Here is a 17,839-nt window from a genome sequence, read left to right as displayed (position 1 = left end):
ATTTCTCACAAATCTCTCAGAAACAATGAATGTAGAAAATACAGAAATAAAGTACTGGGTAAATAAAGTTCCTATCTTTTCTCCAAAGAGAACTTTGAGATCAAAATCAAACTGAATTAATTGAAGGCCTCAAGTTGAGACTTCCATGTGCTTTACAGTTTTAATATCTTCCCAAAGTGCCATGAAAATCAAACTTATATAATCAGCACTGAGTCATGTTTTCAGCAGAAAAAGTTTGGTAGCCTTGATAGTAGGCAAAACTTCAAAGCCTGTCATAAATCAAACGAATAATTTGTCTGGAGGAAGTCGTTATAAATTGGTCAGATTATGTAAATGTGTCAAATGAAATGTTAAGATCTCCCTCTTTCTGTAGGAATAATTGGATTTGCACTTCTCTCTAAATTGCTAGTCTTTTCAGCAAAATGTGAAGTCATTTATTTCTTATTACCTGAATGCCTGTCATATTATTGTTACAATGTTTACAGAAAAATAAGCAAAGCTATATGGGAGGGTTCAGGCAAGCTGTTTCTACATTTTACTACTGTTATCCCACCTGATGTCAAGATGATCAGCAGGCCATGTAAGACTAGCTCAGTTTTGCATCCTTAGTTTAGGTATGCTAGAATGGATAAGATGAAACATTCTAAGATTCTTTGTAAATCATTCAAAGGTCGTAAAATCATAGAATATGCTGAGTTGGAAGGGACCCAAAATGGTCATTGAGTCTAACTCTGGCCTGGCCCTGCACAGGATGCCCCAACAATCCCACCAGGTATGTGCCTGAGAGCAGGGTTCAAACAGTTGTTGATCTCTGTCAAACTTGGTGCTGTGACCACTTCCTTAGAGGGAGCCTGTTCTGTGGCCCAGCCACCCTCTGGGTGAAAAACCTTTCACTGATATCCAAACTAAACCTCTCCTGACCCAGATTCATGCTGCTTCCTTGAGGGGTGTGAAGGAGAGTGAAGAGATTGGTACCTGCCCCTCTGTTTCCCCTCGTGAGGATGTTCATGACCACAATGAGGTTTCCCCTCAGTCTCCTCTTCTCCAGACTGAACAGACCAAGTGACCTCAGCTGCTCCTCAAGGTTCTTCACCATCCTTATGGTCCTCCTTTGGACTGCCTCCAAAAGCATGATGTCTTTTTGATATTGTGGCACCCAAAACTGCCCCCAGCACTCAAGGTGAGGCTGCCCAGAGCAGGACAGTGCCCTCCCTTGCCCAGCTGGCCATGCTGTGCCCAATGCCCCGAGTATGAGATTTGCAAGGTGCCCCCAAGCAGGAAGAAATGATGGGGAGGACTCCATTGATATCAGAAGGTTAATTAATTACTTTATTATATATATTATTCTATATTATATTACACTACATCTAAACTGAAACTGCACAATCACTCAACTCAGACAGATCTCGTGACTGTCTCCTGACTGTCAGGACACAGCTTGCAGAGATTGGTCAAGAAAACAAAACACTCACACCAGAATCCAATTACCAATTCCCTTCAGGTAAACAATCTTCCACAATGCATTCCACTTGTGCACAAACACAGGCACAGCAATTGAGATAAGAGTAGGTTTTTCTTTCTCTGAGGTTCCTTGCTGCAATTCCCAGAAAATATCCTTGGGAAGTTGTGCCTTGCTTTTCTCTCTGAAGAGAAATGCAGCCACACCCCAGGGCAGGATTGGCCCTCCTGGCTGCCAGGGCACTGCTGACTCATGGTCTGCTTGTCATCAACCAGGACCCCCAGGTCCCTTTTCATGGCTTTGCTCTCCAGCTTCTCATTCCCCAGTCTATACACACAACCTGGGTTACTCTGTCCTAGGTGCAGAATCTGGCATTTGCTTCATTGATCACACCTCTAGAGGACTGTAATTTTTGCATTTGGCATTTTGGAGGAAGAAGATGTACCAGGAAAGTGGCCCCTTGAAGTTATGATGATTCAGCTGAATTTTTTAATATGTTAAAGAAAGGTTGGGCTATACCTGTCACTTGCTGTTCTTACAGTAAATGGACTGTGGATTCAGGTGTTTTATTCTCTGTTATTCATAAGTATTTTGTTCTTAATTAAGCATTTATTGAAATCTAGTATATATATGCACTTATAAATTGCTTTTGTTTTCTGAGGATTAAATGCTCTCTTTTCTGGTGACAGATTTACTAAATTTACTAGTGCAAATTTGTGTGCTTAATATTAAAGCCATAAACAAAGTATCTCATCCTTATTAATTCAATATACCTATTTCATTAGTAAAATGTTCAAAGTCTTTTCCTGTTAGAAGATGCAGAGCTGTTATTGATTGTTCCAGTTCTCTTAGAGAGCACACAGGCCTTTCCTTTGTGTTTTGGCTTTCAGGTGAAAATCTGAAATGTCAAGAAAGCAAAGCTCTAACTCAGAAGAGTACAAAATAATGTTTTAGAAATTGAAATAGACTTGTGTTTGTGAGTTTGAAATGTTACAGGTGCACATATCTAGGCTTGTACTTGCACTCTTTTCCCTAAAAACATCCTTTGATTTTATATGATATGATCTATCGCCTTGCAAACTACAGCATAATATTTATTTTTAATGCATTTTTTTAAATGTCTTGTGGAACCAGAGTTCTATGGTGATATCACGAACATTCTGACACAATCCACTAATTCTTAACTTGCAGAAATTTTATTTCTGTTTTACTTTTCAAACTGTGTGTAATCAGAAATAAAAAATAGAAAAAGTTGTTCAGTATATAGTCATGGGATCTCAATTATTGATGGAGGAGAATTGGCTTGAGTTATGTTTAATGGTCAGGCATGCTGCAAGTGATTATAGGAGCAGAGTAAAAAAATACAAGAGTACTTACAAACATACTTCTTGAGCCAAAACTCACTACTTTGAAGTATCCTCGATGCAATTGCTCATACTAGCATGAACAACTCATTAGTTGATACAAATTGATAAATTCATGTTAGTAAAGTGAAACACGTCTGTGATGGTCTGCAGAGCTGAAGTGAGTGAACAGGCAAGTCAGCTGTGGCTTCCACATGGAATGCTTGCTTCTGGCTGGTTCAGTTTTTTAATCATTGCATATACATTATTGAGAACTGCTGAAAAATAATGTGTCCCTGCTTTACTGGCCTCTCGAATTATAGTTGGATTATCACTGAATTGATTATTTCATTTCTTTGTGGAAGTGCACTCCATAAGGGAGTGAAAAATGGTATCGTAGCATGGGAAGGAGTTATTTCTTCAGCTGTTCTGCTGTCTGTAGCATGTATCCCTCAGCCCCTGAGGATTTTCTTGAGCATCCACATTACTTTAGACACATTACCTTCCTCCCAGAAACTCTTGGCACCCTACACTGCCAGCAAGTCAAGAGCCAGAAACTGAGTTCAGCTCAGGTTCATAGAGTCTAGCAGGAGGTGAGGGGCATGTTGTAGCAGCAGCTGGACAGGTCACAGCATGACCAGAAAAAATGGAGCAAAATCATGAGCATGATCTGGAAGTCGGAGTAGTGAGGGAGATCAGGATGTCTGGGAATGGAGCTGGATGCACTGATGAGGTAAGGGAAGGAAAAACCTTTAGTATTGTACATTAAATGAGAGAGGATTATACTTCTGCCTGCTGAGTGCCTTCTTGGTATGTTTTTCTTTCATTTGTCAGTTGCAAAATGCAAGGGAAAAATTAAGTCCTGGATCTGTCATGGTTATTTTTCTAGTCCATCATTATTTAAAATATACTCAGAACTTTAGGTTTTCAGATAAAACTCTTGGGGGGGGGGGTTGTTGGTGTTTTGGTTTAATTTTTGTCTTTTTTAGGTTTGGGGTGGGTTGTTTTTTTGTTGGTGGTAGTGGTGGTTAGTGAATTTGAAATCTTAAGTTGATCTCTGAGGAAGTATTGGCAATAAAGACTAGGCAGGTCAGAACAGAAATTTCACCTGACTATGACAGAAGTATGAAACAAAATCTGCTTCCAAGTCATGATCTGTACCTTTCAATTTATACTCCCTATTTAGCTCACCACCATCATATTCTTTTAGTAAGTCCCTAAGTATGTAATTCTTTTAAGAGTATTTAATGTTGGTATCTAATTTTATACATAGCAAACCATAAAGTCAAAAATTTAAATATAATAACATCTCTGTATCTGAAATCTGAGTCAAAGATTGATGCCTTGGACTGGCTGCCTAGAAAAGAGGCTAATCAGATTTAGAGAATAAAGTAATGGCACATTCTGAGCAAACAATATTGTCCCTTCTAAATGTGACATTTCCACTTTAGACAGCATATTTTTTCCTAAATGTGTATGTACTGCAGACAACCCAATGCATATCATATTCCTTACAGAGAACTACATTTAAAATAATAGTAAAGGAGGCAGTTTTACAATATTTACTACTGAATCAATATTTTACACATTATAAATGCTCCAGGTGCATGAATAATATAACCTGGTGCTATCAAGGAAACTGATCTGGTTGTTTTTATTCTTTTTAGATATTTTCCATCATTTAAATAACAAAAAAAAAAACCCTTTAAATATATTGTTAGATCCTTTTTATTCTTGTTAATATTTTATGTCTCTTTACAAAGATACAGCAAAGCTGTTGTTAAAAAAAAAAAGAAAAAATCCTGAAAAACTGATGACCATTGTCCATCTTGGGTGTAGCCTCTGTGAGGCTTTTGCACTGCCCAAGGTGTATCTATTGAAGGCCTTTAATAAATACCTACTTTATTCTCTAACTCTGTCTAGTCTCTGTTCTAGGTAGCCAGTGCAAGGCATCAAGATAATTATTTTAGTAACCCCTAAATGTGAGACCTGGTTCTTGGTCAAAAGCTTTTTATAGAAAAATACTGATAAATTATATGATCAGGTTGACAAGTATTTTAGATGAATGCTTTCAAAAAAGTTGAACTTATATCTAAACTTGAAAACTGTGGGAAACTCAAGTTCTCTACACCAAACTTCCTTTAGGATATTTACTCAATCTAGTAGATGGTTTTAGTTTGCTGAATAAGCAATAGAGCAAATGAGGAGAAGAAAACAGAGAGATTTACACTTCCATCTAGAGCAAGCTCTAACCATGGGCAGCAAGGCATCGAGCGTGTGACAGAATGAGCACCAAACTGAACGGATGCCAACTTTTTTATGGTATGCTGTCTGCAAGGTATGGTATGTGGTATATTCATTGCAAGAAAAGGCAGAGCTTTCAATGACTTCAGTGAGGAAAAAGCAGAGTGCTCCAGAGGGTCATAAGTAGCTCATGGTGTACTTCTTGGCAAATTTCAGAGAGTTCATAAACACAAGAAACAAATCCCCATAAAACACAATTGTAAGTGGTGCTTTGATTAGTATATTTCACCCTGTGCCAGAATTGGGGTTTTTACTTAGCTGGTTTGGTGACACTTGCCTCATGCACCATGACATTGGACAGTGGGATCAGCATTTTCCCAAAGAGGCACAGTTCTCTGGCTTCCCTTGGGTTCACCAATGGTGCCTGTACGGCTCCTACTGTGCTGCTGGGGACACAGTTGGGAGTATTTTGTGTTCACTGATGGGCCTGTTTCCTCCCTGCCGTGGAGCTGCCCAGACAGCCCCTCTCACACCTTGAGTAGGAGCTGCTGGTGTTCTGTGCCAGCCCCACTGGTACGAGCCCACAAGGCCAGTGTGAGTCCTGGTGTGCCCAGACCTCCCAGCCATGCCAGGAGATGGACCCACAGCTTCATTCTCTGCATGGACAATTAATATCCTCAGGAGGGCAATCAATAAATATCCTTCAGTGTGCTGTTTGCTATACTGAGAAACAAATGCAGAAGGCTGCAGCTGCCTCAAGTGTCAGCTTTATTACAGGCCAGCAGAAGGAGCTGAATTACGCTTGTGACAACTCCACCACTGTTACCTAATGCAGACCAAATCACCACATTGACCTGCTTCATTTCTTACCTCTCCAGCTGCCCTTTCTAACCTGCCAGCTTTACATAATACTGAATTGTTTCTACACATACCAGCTTAGATAAGATGGAATTTTTCAACCGCAAAATGCAGTAATATGTATTGACTGATTAAACCCAGATTTTTTCCACAATAAAACCTCTTAAATAAATATAACTTTCAGAAATGTTTAGGCAGACATCTGTAGAAACCCAGACTTTAATAACACTGCATAAATTTTAGTTCTTTAGATAATATTTTTGTTTTGTTTTTGTATAGATGCCTGTCATTAGTTAGGTAGAAAACTTAGAATTTCAGGTTTTGGAATGAATATTTCTCAGATCTTTCTTGAGGAGGATTACATTATGCATCTCGTGGGCAGGAGCTTGTGTTGAACTCCTGGTCTCAAATACATTCCATGTCCTGGAGGCTGGAAGTACATTTAGCTAGGGTGCTGCAGGACAGCTGTGCAATAGTTCAAGTTGTCCTTAACCCCCTTCATTGCACTGGATTAGCCCATGGGGAAAAGAATGAGTTTATAAGCCCTCTAGCTCGACACAATAAGTCTTTAATGACATGCATTAAATTCAGGTGTCTGGTATTTGTTTTGCTCTTTTAACACTTCAGCTTCCAGTTTGACTCCTGCATTGAGGCAGGAAAAAAAGGTCAAATATATTGTGGCCTCAAACATATTTTTATACTTTTGCAAACCTTTATTAACTCACATATCAGTCCAAACTGAGTTTTAGTTTTTAATGTGGTAAGATGCTAAAGCTATTCCTTCTTGATCCTTGATTCCTGATTATTATTCTGGTCCTTCTTTGATTAATGACTCATGACTCATTAAAAAAAGAACTGAAACACTCCCCCAGATCCCAACCAAGTTAACATTTTTATGTCTTCTAACAGCTTAATTGAAAAGAAAAATCCCAGTTTATCCTATAGTCAGTTTTGTCACTATCTAAACTGTAACAAAATTCCTTCAACAAGTTTGAAACCCTTTAAGAGAAAATGCTATTTTCACTTCATTTTTACATGTCCTTCTGTTACAATAAAAAAATAACTATGAAAATAAGTATGCAGTGAAAGTTTCATTTACCTGCTTTCTGGGTAAACATTGTCCCTGCTATGGACAAATAATTTTTAAGTGTAAGCATGGTTTCTTTTCCAAACTTATAGTACACATCAGTGGAAAACTTTTGCTACAGGGTGCTATGTATATAGCTCTTGTCCTGTTCTTTTTCCTCTGAGGCCCCAGGTATGAAATTTCTTTCTCCAAAAGAGAAGAAGCGGTGGAGGAGGACTGAAAAGCAATTCACAGGACAGATTGGTATAGTTAAATAAAAGGCCAGAACTGTACTTACAAATGGCAGGAACCCCTGGTATATTTGAGGGCATGGCTTTGCAGAGACACAAGAGTGTAATTGGAGGTTCTCCCTAGAATATTGCATTCTCAGTTAATAAAGATTGTATGTGGTCAAGAATTTGAAGTGCTTGGATTTCCTTCAATTTCCACAATGTCCCATGTTAAATAGACATTAATGAAAAATTGTGACATTTCTATGAAATATGGAAATATTCAATACTCAATTTAGTTAACATCATTGGAGTCATAATGGCTTCCCATGCAGATATTTTCATTGCACTTTTAATAAACATATTCCTGGACACTTAATTAACAGTGCAGTATCTCATGAGTCTTTCCTTGTGATATACTATAATCACTTGAGGTAAAAATCCTAGTTCCCAGGAGTCTATCGACATCAAAGCTGTTATTTCTTTACACATAGGAATGTGGAGTGCAGTTGTCATGCTCTGCACATTTGAGACTTGAGGTCAGTCATTCCTATTAAAGTGTTACTATTCCCTGGCTGGAGAAATACAGAGTTGATCACATGAATGCTACAGAAGAGTAGTCATCTGTTTCAGGACAAGTACATAGAATAAAAATTAGCTTAAGTTTTTCCATGTGCACCTGGCATGTCCATTTAAATAAAGAACACTAAATGAAGCATTGAGCTCACATAATTAAGCTCACATATACACCAAACCCAGCTCAAAACCACGCTTGATATTCTGGCAGTTATTCTGGATTTGATTGGCAACTTTTTTAATAGGTTAGACACAAGTCCTGCAGGCAACAGGACTAGTTCATGGGGTATGTCACTATGACGAGGTGAAAATATAACTGGAGCACATGCAGCATAATACCTTTGAATTTGGAGGAAAACATTTCAGTGAAGATGTGTTTGCTTGGACTGTGTTAGTGACAGGGAGTACATTTATGATCTCTAACCAGCCTGCAAGTACTAAAGATTGATCTGCCATGTCAACACCACCCTGCTTTCCCTGCTGGCTTAAGTTAGAATTGCGATCACAATTGTGCTTTGTGATGTTTTATTGATCATCTACAGCAGTGTAACTGTGTGGCTTTAAGCTACACACTTTACTAACCCAGTCTGGAAATGTATAAACTGTTTCATATTGGCTGTTTGTAAAGAGGTGATGGGAGGGGGGCAGTGGTTCTCCAGAAACCTATGTAATTACTAAACTTAAGTTCCACTAGGCAAAGTTGTTTTCTATCCAGGAGATAGCCTCAAAATGTGCTTTACTCTGGTCAGTTATACACTAGGATCAAAGGAAATGCAACTGCAGTCAATGCTTGCTGAGGCTTTGGTCATAGTGGAGTTGCTTTACTTCAAAAGGAATTGAAAATTTCATTGTACCTGATAGCTGTTTTATATTTTGGCTTTTTAAATAGACTTTTTTTATGGAAAATGTCTCTGAGAAGATGATTTTGGGAATGCTTTTATTTTGTCTGCCATGACGTAAGGCAGGAGCACACGACTCAGCATTTCTCTTCTTTAGAAGCTTACATTAAGTTATTTTGACAGCATTTCCAACTCATAGTAGCTTAGGATTATCTGTTTGTGCTACCTTCTTATTTCAGACAAGCAATGCTTTGCGTGAGACTGTTAATTTGGCAAAGGGCATGGGTTCACATTTGGTTTTCATAGACTGATAGATTTAAAGACTAGGAGAGACCACTATGATCATCTAGTCTGACCTCCCACTTCAATCAGGGCACAAGCCTCACGCAATCGATGCTGCAACATGATCATGACTTCAGCAACAACGTGTTCGTGAGCTAGACAGCAGCTTAAAAAATGTCATCAATACTTAGTTCCCTTCCTCTAGGTTTTGGCATTAATTTTTCCAACTTAGACTCCTGTCCCTGGATCATATCGTTTTATAGGCATGCAGAGTCAAAATGAAACATCATCCTTAACTGTCCTTTTCAATTACATGTCTGGGGTTTCATCTACTTGGATTTATCCCAAGATTATAGGAATATTTATGTTGTATAATTGTCAGACCGTGCTAAATGGACAGTAAGCATTCTTTTCACTTTATACTGTTGTAAAAACAGTTTCAAAGCATGCATGGAATGTCAAGATCTTGGGCTGGATCTACATTGGTAAGTCAGGAAGCATTCAGCCTTGCTTTTGCCTTTTGAGAGCAGTTTGCATCTACTGAGTTAACATACATGAAGCCTGTCCACAGAGGAAATGCCAAGCAACTATTTTGCTTCTTTAAAAAAAAACCAACACCAGAGTTTCTAAAGTCAGTTTTTAATAGACAAATAACAATGAAAATTAGCAACTGACAAAAAAAAAGATAAGAAAAGGAAGGAGTGAATGTTTAAGAAATTGTGATTTACTTAATATATTACCAAAAATACAATTGTAATTTGGTGTGCCCATCAGAACAGCAGTAGAAGATTAGGTGGGAAGAAGGAAGGTACTTGGAGTCAGGTTACTCTGCTACTCACTTTCACATGTACTCATCATAATGTGAGAGCACACTTTCTTAGACTTCAAACCTGGCTAAAATTCACTCTCATAGGAATTCTGGTCTGCAACAACTAAATTAATTTTCCAAGTTGGCCGGACCTCCAAATCTGGCAGTGTTGTCTTATGCAACTGGGGAAGTTCCTGGTGTGGATGAGAAATGAGGTTGCAACACTTTGGGAAGTCTCTGAGCAAACATCTGTTTCTGAAATTTAAATGTTCAGGCCTTTCCTGTGTCACCCTACATGGAGTAAAGAAAGGGGGCAGAGCTCAGACTCTGCAACTTTACTATCATGTGGTAGCTAAAGGGGCTCCATGGTCTGTCTGAGAAAATAATAGGGGAAAGTACTAGAGAAAGATACTGCTGAGAGAAAATCTGGATAAACATACTGCAAGAATTGACCAAGTTTTATGAGCTTTAAAACTTTTGAATCAGGCCACTTTTAAGAGCTGCCATTCAGTACTGCCCTAGTGAAACTGGAAAGATTGACATTAATTTCAGACAGCAGCCACCAGGTTCTTGTCGTCTGGTAAAGCATTAATAGAAACTGATGTTCTTCAATAAAAATTTAACAAAATTGTAATTGTTCTTGACTTTAAAAAACCCCAATCTCTTGCATGGAAATTGCCTGGAAACAAAATTTCAGGTTTGCCATATTTAAAATTACACAGTTCAAGGAGATAGAACATGGGAATGGAATAACTCCAGTTTCTCTGAGGCAACTCACTTGTTTCATAGTTTTTCTTCCATTTTCACAGTCAGGAAATGCAGAAGATATCAAGAGACCTATGTGAAGCCACTCTAATATACATGGGTTTATATTTGTAGTCACTGGATAGGAAACTTATTCTAAGATTTTGTTCTTCATCCTATATATATATATATGTGTGTGTGTGTGTTTATACATGTATAGAGATTACTATATCCATATTTTGGAAATATTTATAATATAATAATGTATATATAATCTATGGGTCAATACATTTCTGTTTCCGAGAAAAATGCTGACTCTTCTTGTATTAATGGCCTTAGCCGAAAAGAAATTACTTTCAGTTATTTGAAATCATTGCAGTGTCCCACAACAATTTTGAATACATTTTTTCTTCATAGTATATGTAGGTACCAACTGCTAGTATTTTTTATGTTCAATCATTTTAAATTAGATCACCTCAATGAAGAATACACAATTTTCACTGAAACATTTTAGTGTGAAATATTAAAATATATAAAACATTAATGTATAAGATTAAGAAGTTTTAGAAATAAAATTTCAAGCGTATTTGCTCATTTGAATCAACTTAAGGAACTGTTTATTGAAGGCAAAAGTTATCTGATATTGTAACTATATATGATATTTTGACTTTGCCTGTGAGCCTCGGCTCTACAAAGGGACATCTGACAGCACAGCCAACATGCCTTTGCAATTAAGATTGCTCACAGTGTGGCTTATGGAAATGTAAGATCCAGCACAAACAGTTTGGTAAAAATTCCTGCTCTTGTTACTCTTTGTTTTAATGGGCTATGAAATAAATGTAGTGTAGAAGGTATTTTTACAGCCAGGGCTTGTCATACACAATATGCATGGCTCTGCTGGGAAGAAAATGCCAAAATTATGTACTTCAAGCACTCATCACACTCCTTGGAAGGGTCATATACATAAAAGCCACCAAAGTGTTGTGTTTTCCTTAGTGGAACAGAACTGACTGCCTCTCCAGTGCTTACAGCATCCACCCTGGTACCTGCCAGAGTGTGTATCATTCAGCAATTCAATACTGCCATCTTCATTTGTTTGTAGCCACATGCAGAAATGGGAAGGGAGCTGCCTGGCTGCAGAAAGAGAGGGTGAAGAACAAGGTGTTTCAAACAGCATGAAATAGGCAGGGAATAACAACACCAAAAAGCACACACACACACTCTAAATGTGGGTATGGAGATGGAGTTAGTGGAGAATTATACAAGTCAGATAAGTTAATGGCAGTTGCAGGGACTGCAATGATGGAATAGATACACCAGAGGGAAAGTAGTAGTGTGAAGAAAAGAAGGTCATTAATAAAAGATGAGGAGGGTTGAAATTAATGAAAGTTGTGCAGAGACCCTTGCCGCCCTTGTCAGGAGAAAAGCAGAGGACTCACTCCTGGTATTCCTGCTCAGTAACTCCAGGAGTGGGTCAGAGCTGTCACAGACCTGCCCCTCGTGCTTGGGTTCCCCTCCTGTGGGTGCAGGGAGGAAAGGGAAGGCTGAAACATTTGTTGTTAGATCTCAATCTCCCATGCAATTGCAGGGAGCCAGGATGCAGCCTCAGATCTGTGAGCTGGAAAGGACTTTGCTCCACCACAGCTGCAGATATTTATGGCAGACATAATCAGTTGATAAACACAGAAATGTGCCACAAGTAATCTCTCAAAAACAGTTAGTGAAGGTAGAGTTTGTGAGCAGTTTGTTTCATTCTTATTCGTAGAAAGGGTGGGTTTTTTTTAATTATTTATTAAAAAATATAACTCTCCTGAGCTAGGGAATAAAATTAAATAGACAAAATCTCCCCAGCATTTCAAAATCCTAAGAAGAAAGTGCTGACCAGTTCTGAGACCTCAGTTAGTAGCAGAGTTTTAAATTCAGATGTTAGATGGAAAGCAGGAAATAAGGAGTAAAAAATGTTCTCAGTTAAAATAAACATTTATTTTGGAAAAATGTTCTTGCCTTTTCTGGTGTTCTCCTTACTCATTTTTTTCCTCTTGAATAAAACTAATTGCTTAATCTAATTATTATTAGGTCCTTAGAAAAACTATTTTCCAGAATTCACTCTTTTCTTGAACTTTTTTGGTCTCTTGTCTTGCACAGATAAAACATCTAATCAAACATGTAATGTAATGGAATATATCAATATGAAAATCTCATGTTCATATCTGTGTAATTTGATTTTTCTAATATTCACCAAAGTATTAAAATCTTTGAAATGTTTTTTTTTTTTTTCTTTATTTTTACAGCAAAATTTGGAGAGTAACCTCACCAACCTTATTAAGAGGAACACTGAACTGGAAACTCTTCTGGCAAAACTCATTCAGACCTGTCAACATGTAGAAGTGAGTATGGCCTCAATCAGAAATTCTTATAAACCTAATTGCATTCATTTCTAGCATCCAGGAGCAAACATTTAAACAAAAAAAAAAAAAAAAAAAACCAGACAAAACCCCAACAAAAATAAATAAAACCAAACAAACAAGGGAAGAAATTAATTTGAATAATGGTAAACTGACTTAAAGCTTTTTCACTGATAAGGGGTATTCTCAATACAGATAACCTCCTTTACATTCCTTTCTGTCCTGTTTTAATTATGGTGTGTTGCTATGGCCTCTACTGCTACTATCCTTGAACACATCATTTACTACCTGTAACATTTGTCTTTCTGGGTCCTTTGTGAGATAGAGAAATATTTACAGGTGGAAAATGAAAGCAAAAAATAGGAACACCCAGATTCCCAACCTCATTTAGGTTTCTGCTAAATGCTGCTTTTGTTTTCTTTTTTTTAGTCAAAATTAAGTACCTAAATACATATCTGTACTCAAATGTCATACATGAAATATATTTATCTTCCAAAGAAAACAGGTTCTTACAGGCCTTTTAGTTGCTTCACTTACATATTCCACTCTGACAATCAAAAAAAATCTTTAGCAGGGTGGGATCTGAACCTATACTTTCTCCCCAAGAAAAGGTGAAAAAAAGTTCACCTAAAAAAGGCAAAGCAAACAAAACCAAAACAAAAAAAGGAAACAAAGTCAAGAAACAAGCCAACCAGCCAACCAAAGCCAAGCAACCCCCTATTCTTCCAAAGAGATCATCTTATCTATGTTTGTATCTGCTGCACTTCTCTGGAGCCTCACCAACTTCACAGAGCTCAATAAAACCATAAAAGTCTACCCACAGTATGAGACATTAGGTGGATGGTTTAATTCCTTTATTTAGGCACCAGTGACACCAGTCAGAACAGCTGGAATGGCATTAGTGAGTATTGAGAGACAGAGATAAGGCACAGTTTGTTCCTCTGCATCCGCAGCTCTGAGCAAACCCCATGAAGCGGACGGGCTCAGGACAGCACAAAGCCTCTTCTTCACTGGTGGCCTGTGTCCAAGATGTGCTAGAGCTGAAAAACTTAAAGTTGCTCCTCAGTCTTCTTTGCCTTTCTGCAACATTTTACCAGCTCTAAGTTCAGTGTTACAAAAATCCAACTTGTTCGGCGGGTAACAGATGCGCTACTGTCCCTGGAGCCCTGGTTTAGAAAATTTCTCTGTAGACATAAAGCAATCGCAACATAGTTGTTAATGAATTCCTACCATGTTTTATTCATCAAATTAGTCTAATTAGCATTTAAATTAGCTAAATATTAAGAAATGAGCTTCAGTCAAAACCTTGGACCTCAGCCGTGCTGGAAATTGGGCAAGTGGGGATGGGGAAGTAAACTTAGAAGTTATCTGTCTTTCTCAGAGCCCTGTGAAAATTTCAGATATGATGTGCATATCTCCAGCATTGGAGAAAGTGTGGCTTAGATAGATTTTTGAAAAGTCAGTACATTCTTTCTCTTCTTGGTTGTTGAGGAGAGAAATTCCACCCAATACAGTAACCAAATTGAAAATTAAATGAAACAATGTATTGGCTAAAACATTAACAATGCAAATTTAAAATTACAAAATATTGGGAAAAGTTTCCAATTTCTGTATTACTTTTGGCATATAAACCCACTGAAATGTTGAAACTGAAAAGGAAGTTAGTTTTACAGCAAATGCTTTCTTTTTCATTATTAGATTTATTATAGGTAATAATGTAAAATACATTGTACATCGTTAGTAAACATATAAAAATATAGGTAGTAAATTTAAAGACTTTTGTTACCTACTTTGATTTTCCTTAACTAATTTGAAATAATTTTGATTAAGATTTTGGGGCCTTTAAAACGGGTTAAAAAAAGAGAAAAGGGAAATAAGCTTTCAATTTCAGATATAGTTTGAACTTCGAAAAACAAGGAAGGAAAGGAAATTATTATTATTCCTTGTATTAAAATTACCAAGACTATATTCTGATATAGATAAACTTTTAAAAGTCATGTTCACCAACATTTATTTGTATCTATAAACAGTAATATTTTTTAAGCCTTTATCATGTCATAAGCCAAAAAATTCATTGTTACCTGAAAAATGAAGAAGGAATGTCTTTTTTGGTTTGATATGGAGCAAAAGCTGATGTGTCCAAAAATGAATGGAAAACAGGCTCTGTGTGTTTTGAATAAGTTGATCCTTGCCAGCCAAACCAAATGTTGTAACCACCATTTCTCATCTCAAGTGAGCAGTCAGTGGCTTCCCAGGAACCAGCTTTATGGCCGATGAGAGATCTAGCCATGCATCCTTCCCACCTGTACGGTCATCCACAGCAAAGGCCAAATCCCAATCTCTCTATGCTTTAAAATTCATTCTTATTCCTTTCTGAAACACTTATTTTCATTTTTTTTTCCCCATGAGTGCACAAGGAGTGATCAGTGATGTTCATAATCTCGAAGCTGGAGGCCTTCCAGCCCCTGGGGAGGGGTATCTGGTTTGGCCTCTCATCACAGCAATGGAGACATAAATCTTGGCAATTTCTGGATGGAGGTTATCAGTTTGTGACAGGATTTATCTTGATGAAGAACCTGATCTTGGGAGCCTCAAGAAGTTCACTTCCAGTCTTGCATTCCTTTGTGAATAAACCACGGCAAACCTTTATTATTTATTACTTTAATTAAGATATAATATTAAACATTTAATAATAATAATAATTTCAGTATATGAATGTCTACTTTCATGCCTAACATGGATTAGTTTATTTGCTTATGGCAACAGTTTTTAAAATTCCATTTTCTCAAAGGGAACCACACCCTGACATGTGATTGCTTGAGACTATAACACTCTTTTCTGTTAGTCCCAAACCTTTCTGTTTGTTCAGGAGCACGCTGACACACTTGTTCTACTCATCTTTCAGACACATCTCTAACATGTTTTTCATTTTACGCTAATTTTTCTGTCTTTCCATTCTCCCTTCCTCTGTAATCCTGTCTGTCATTACTTGGTTTTGCAGAAACCCCGAAGGCTGGTAATCAGGGAAGCTTTCTTCTTCTTCCTTAGAGCCCATGGCAAATTTTCAATGTCATACTTCTGGCCTGGCTGTTTTCTGCAGAGCGTCCCTGGCCCAGGGCAGCTCTGCTGCTCACTCTGTGCAGGGCAGGCACCTCTGGCTGCCTCCCCTGGCACAGCAAGGTGGGCTGCATAAAATGATAAACTGATCATCTATCATGGGATAAAACAGACCTTTCTCCACAAACTGAGAGAATGGAATAGGAATGACTGCTACTTGGATATGCATTTCTTTGTAGTCCTAGTTCACTGCATTCACACTTCTGATAGGATCTGTAGAAACCTTTTACAAGAGTGTTAAAAACTGTCTTGGATAATTTTATCTTTAAATTTTCTGCAGGGGCCTTGTACAAGTCTTCCAAAAACAGCGTTGTAAAATTGGGATTGGCAGGCCCAGGATGAATCCCTGGGTGTCAGCACCCCTGTGGCCACCCCAGCCCCCTCCAGGTGTCCCTTGGTCAGCGTGTCCCTTAGCACTGTGTGGCTCTGCTGTGGGCACTGCAGCGCTGCCACCCTCCCGGCACACCTGCCACATGCCAGGCGATGGGGGCTGCATCCTGCTCTGCTGGCTCGGCCTCTGCTCAGCATTGAGCCCCTTCTTAGCTGAATCAGGGGAGGATATAATGCTGTCAGTGTTTCTCTGACTGACAAGGTGCTGTGACACAGAAAGTTCGCTTCTTTGTCATAATTTCCACTCTACAACTGTGTGAGGTATCTGCAGAAGTCTTTTAGACCATGGCATTCATTGACATAAAGCACAAGTTTGGACATGAGACTCTTATGCCAGTTACTTTGTTTCTAAGCAATTTGAGTTTTGTTTTTGGAATTTTTTTCTCATCTCTTTTAGGAAATGCATGATTAAATGTCTGTTATATCGTCAATACCATAAAGCTTCTCATCTGTTAGACAGAAACATAATCTGAACTCAGCTGGAGGAGAAATTGGAGCAATTATCTAGGAGGGAGGAGAAAGGAAATAGGTTTTGCTTGCAGACAACTTTATAGCATCTGTATCTCAGTCTTTTTGCTTGTTTTGTTTTGAATTCACCAAACATCATAGGAAGCAGATTCTGGACAACACTGTAAAATAATTTTGGGTTGCATAAACAGGAGGCATTTTCCTCTGGTTGTGTAACCCTCTAAGTGCTGCATCCTTTTCTCTTTGTATGTAATAGAAATGCTCTGTTTCCAACTCACTTCTAAAGATCTGCTGCGGGCAAAATCTCAGTGTAAAGTTCCCAGTAAAAAACTGGGTTTGTGAGTGTCAGATGGTGTTTTTTATAGTCATGTTATATAATCACCTGAATAAAAAGTAGTTCAATGAAAGAACCTTTATTTCACTGGCACAGATACTCAGCACTCACACTGATCACATGCATTTTACATTTCAGTGTAAAGCAGTAGTGCAAAACCAATGAAGAGAAGATGGCAGCACCTAAATAATCCTGCTGTTGCTATTTTTTTTTGCATGGCTGATAAAAAGAAATGATCCAAACAGGAAAATTTAATAATAATGGAATGCTGAGTTTCAGTAAGACTTCAGTGACAAGATAGCTCCTTCAAATTTTGCAACAAAATGTCTCCATCAATTTTTGCATGGCATTTCTGTTCCTTGAGAGACAGTAAAATCAAAACTCAGCTGTCAATACAATTCTCAAAGGACCCTTGAAAAATAAAGAGGCTTTGTCTGTCACTATAAAAAACAGTGAGTACTCTGTTTTCACAAATTTTCATGGTACTCACTCCTTGAGATTTGGGATTATTTTTGTCAAAACTCAAGTAAACTGAGAGGTTCTCAATAGGAAAATTTAGTTAGAAAGCCTGTATGTAAATCCTGGTGTCTGAACTGCAGTAAATGGCCTTCAGAGTAATACCAGGTCTTTGGAATAAGGAATCTACTTTGCTGGGGATTTTTTTCCTAGGAAAGGA

At 38.0% G+C, this 17,839-nt stretch overlaps 1 protein-coding gene across 8 annotated transcripts in view; it reads left to right on the top strand.

The window, feature by feature from the left end:
- The window catches only part of MID1 (midline 1), a 249,147-nt gene that overhangs the window by 184,280 nt on the left and 47,028 nt on the right, over positions 1–17,839 (top strand). For all 8 annotated transcript variants that reach the window (XM_026793792.2, XM_074536006.1, XM_074536005.1 and 5 more), the window contains one exon: positions 12,741–12,836. In XM_026793792.2, the coding sequence (XP_026649593.1) occupies positions 12,741–12,836 (96 nt within the window). The remainder of the gene's footprint in view (positions 1–12,740; positions 12,837–17,839) is intronic.

The sequence above is a fragment of the Zonotrichia albicollis genome, chromosome 2 (genome assembly GCF_047830755.1).
Source record: "Zonotrichia albicollis isolate bZonAlb1 chromosome 2, bZonAlb1.hap1, whole genome shotgun sequence".
Taxonomy (NCBI): Eukaryota; Metazoa; Chordata; class Aves; order Passeriformes; family Passerellidae; genus Zonotrichia; species Zonotrichia albicollis.
The sequence above is the reverse complement of the archived record's forward strand: the minus strand, read 5'-3'. Positions and strand labels throughout refer to the sequence as shown.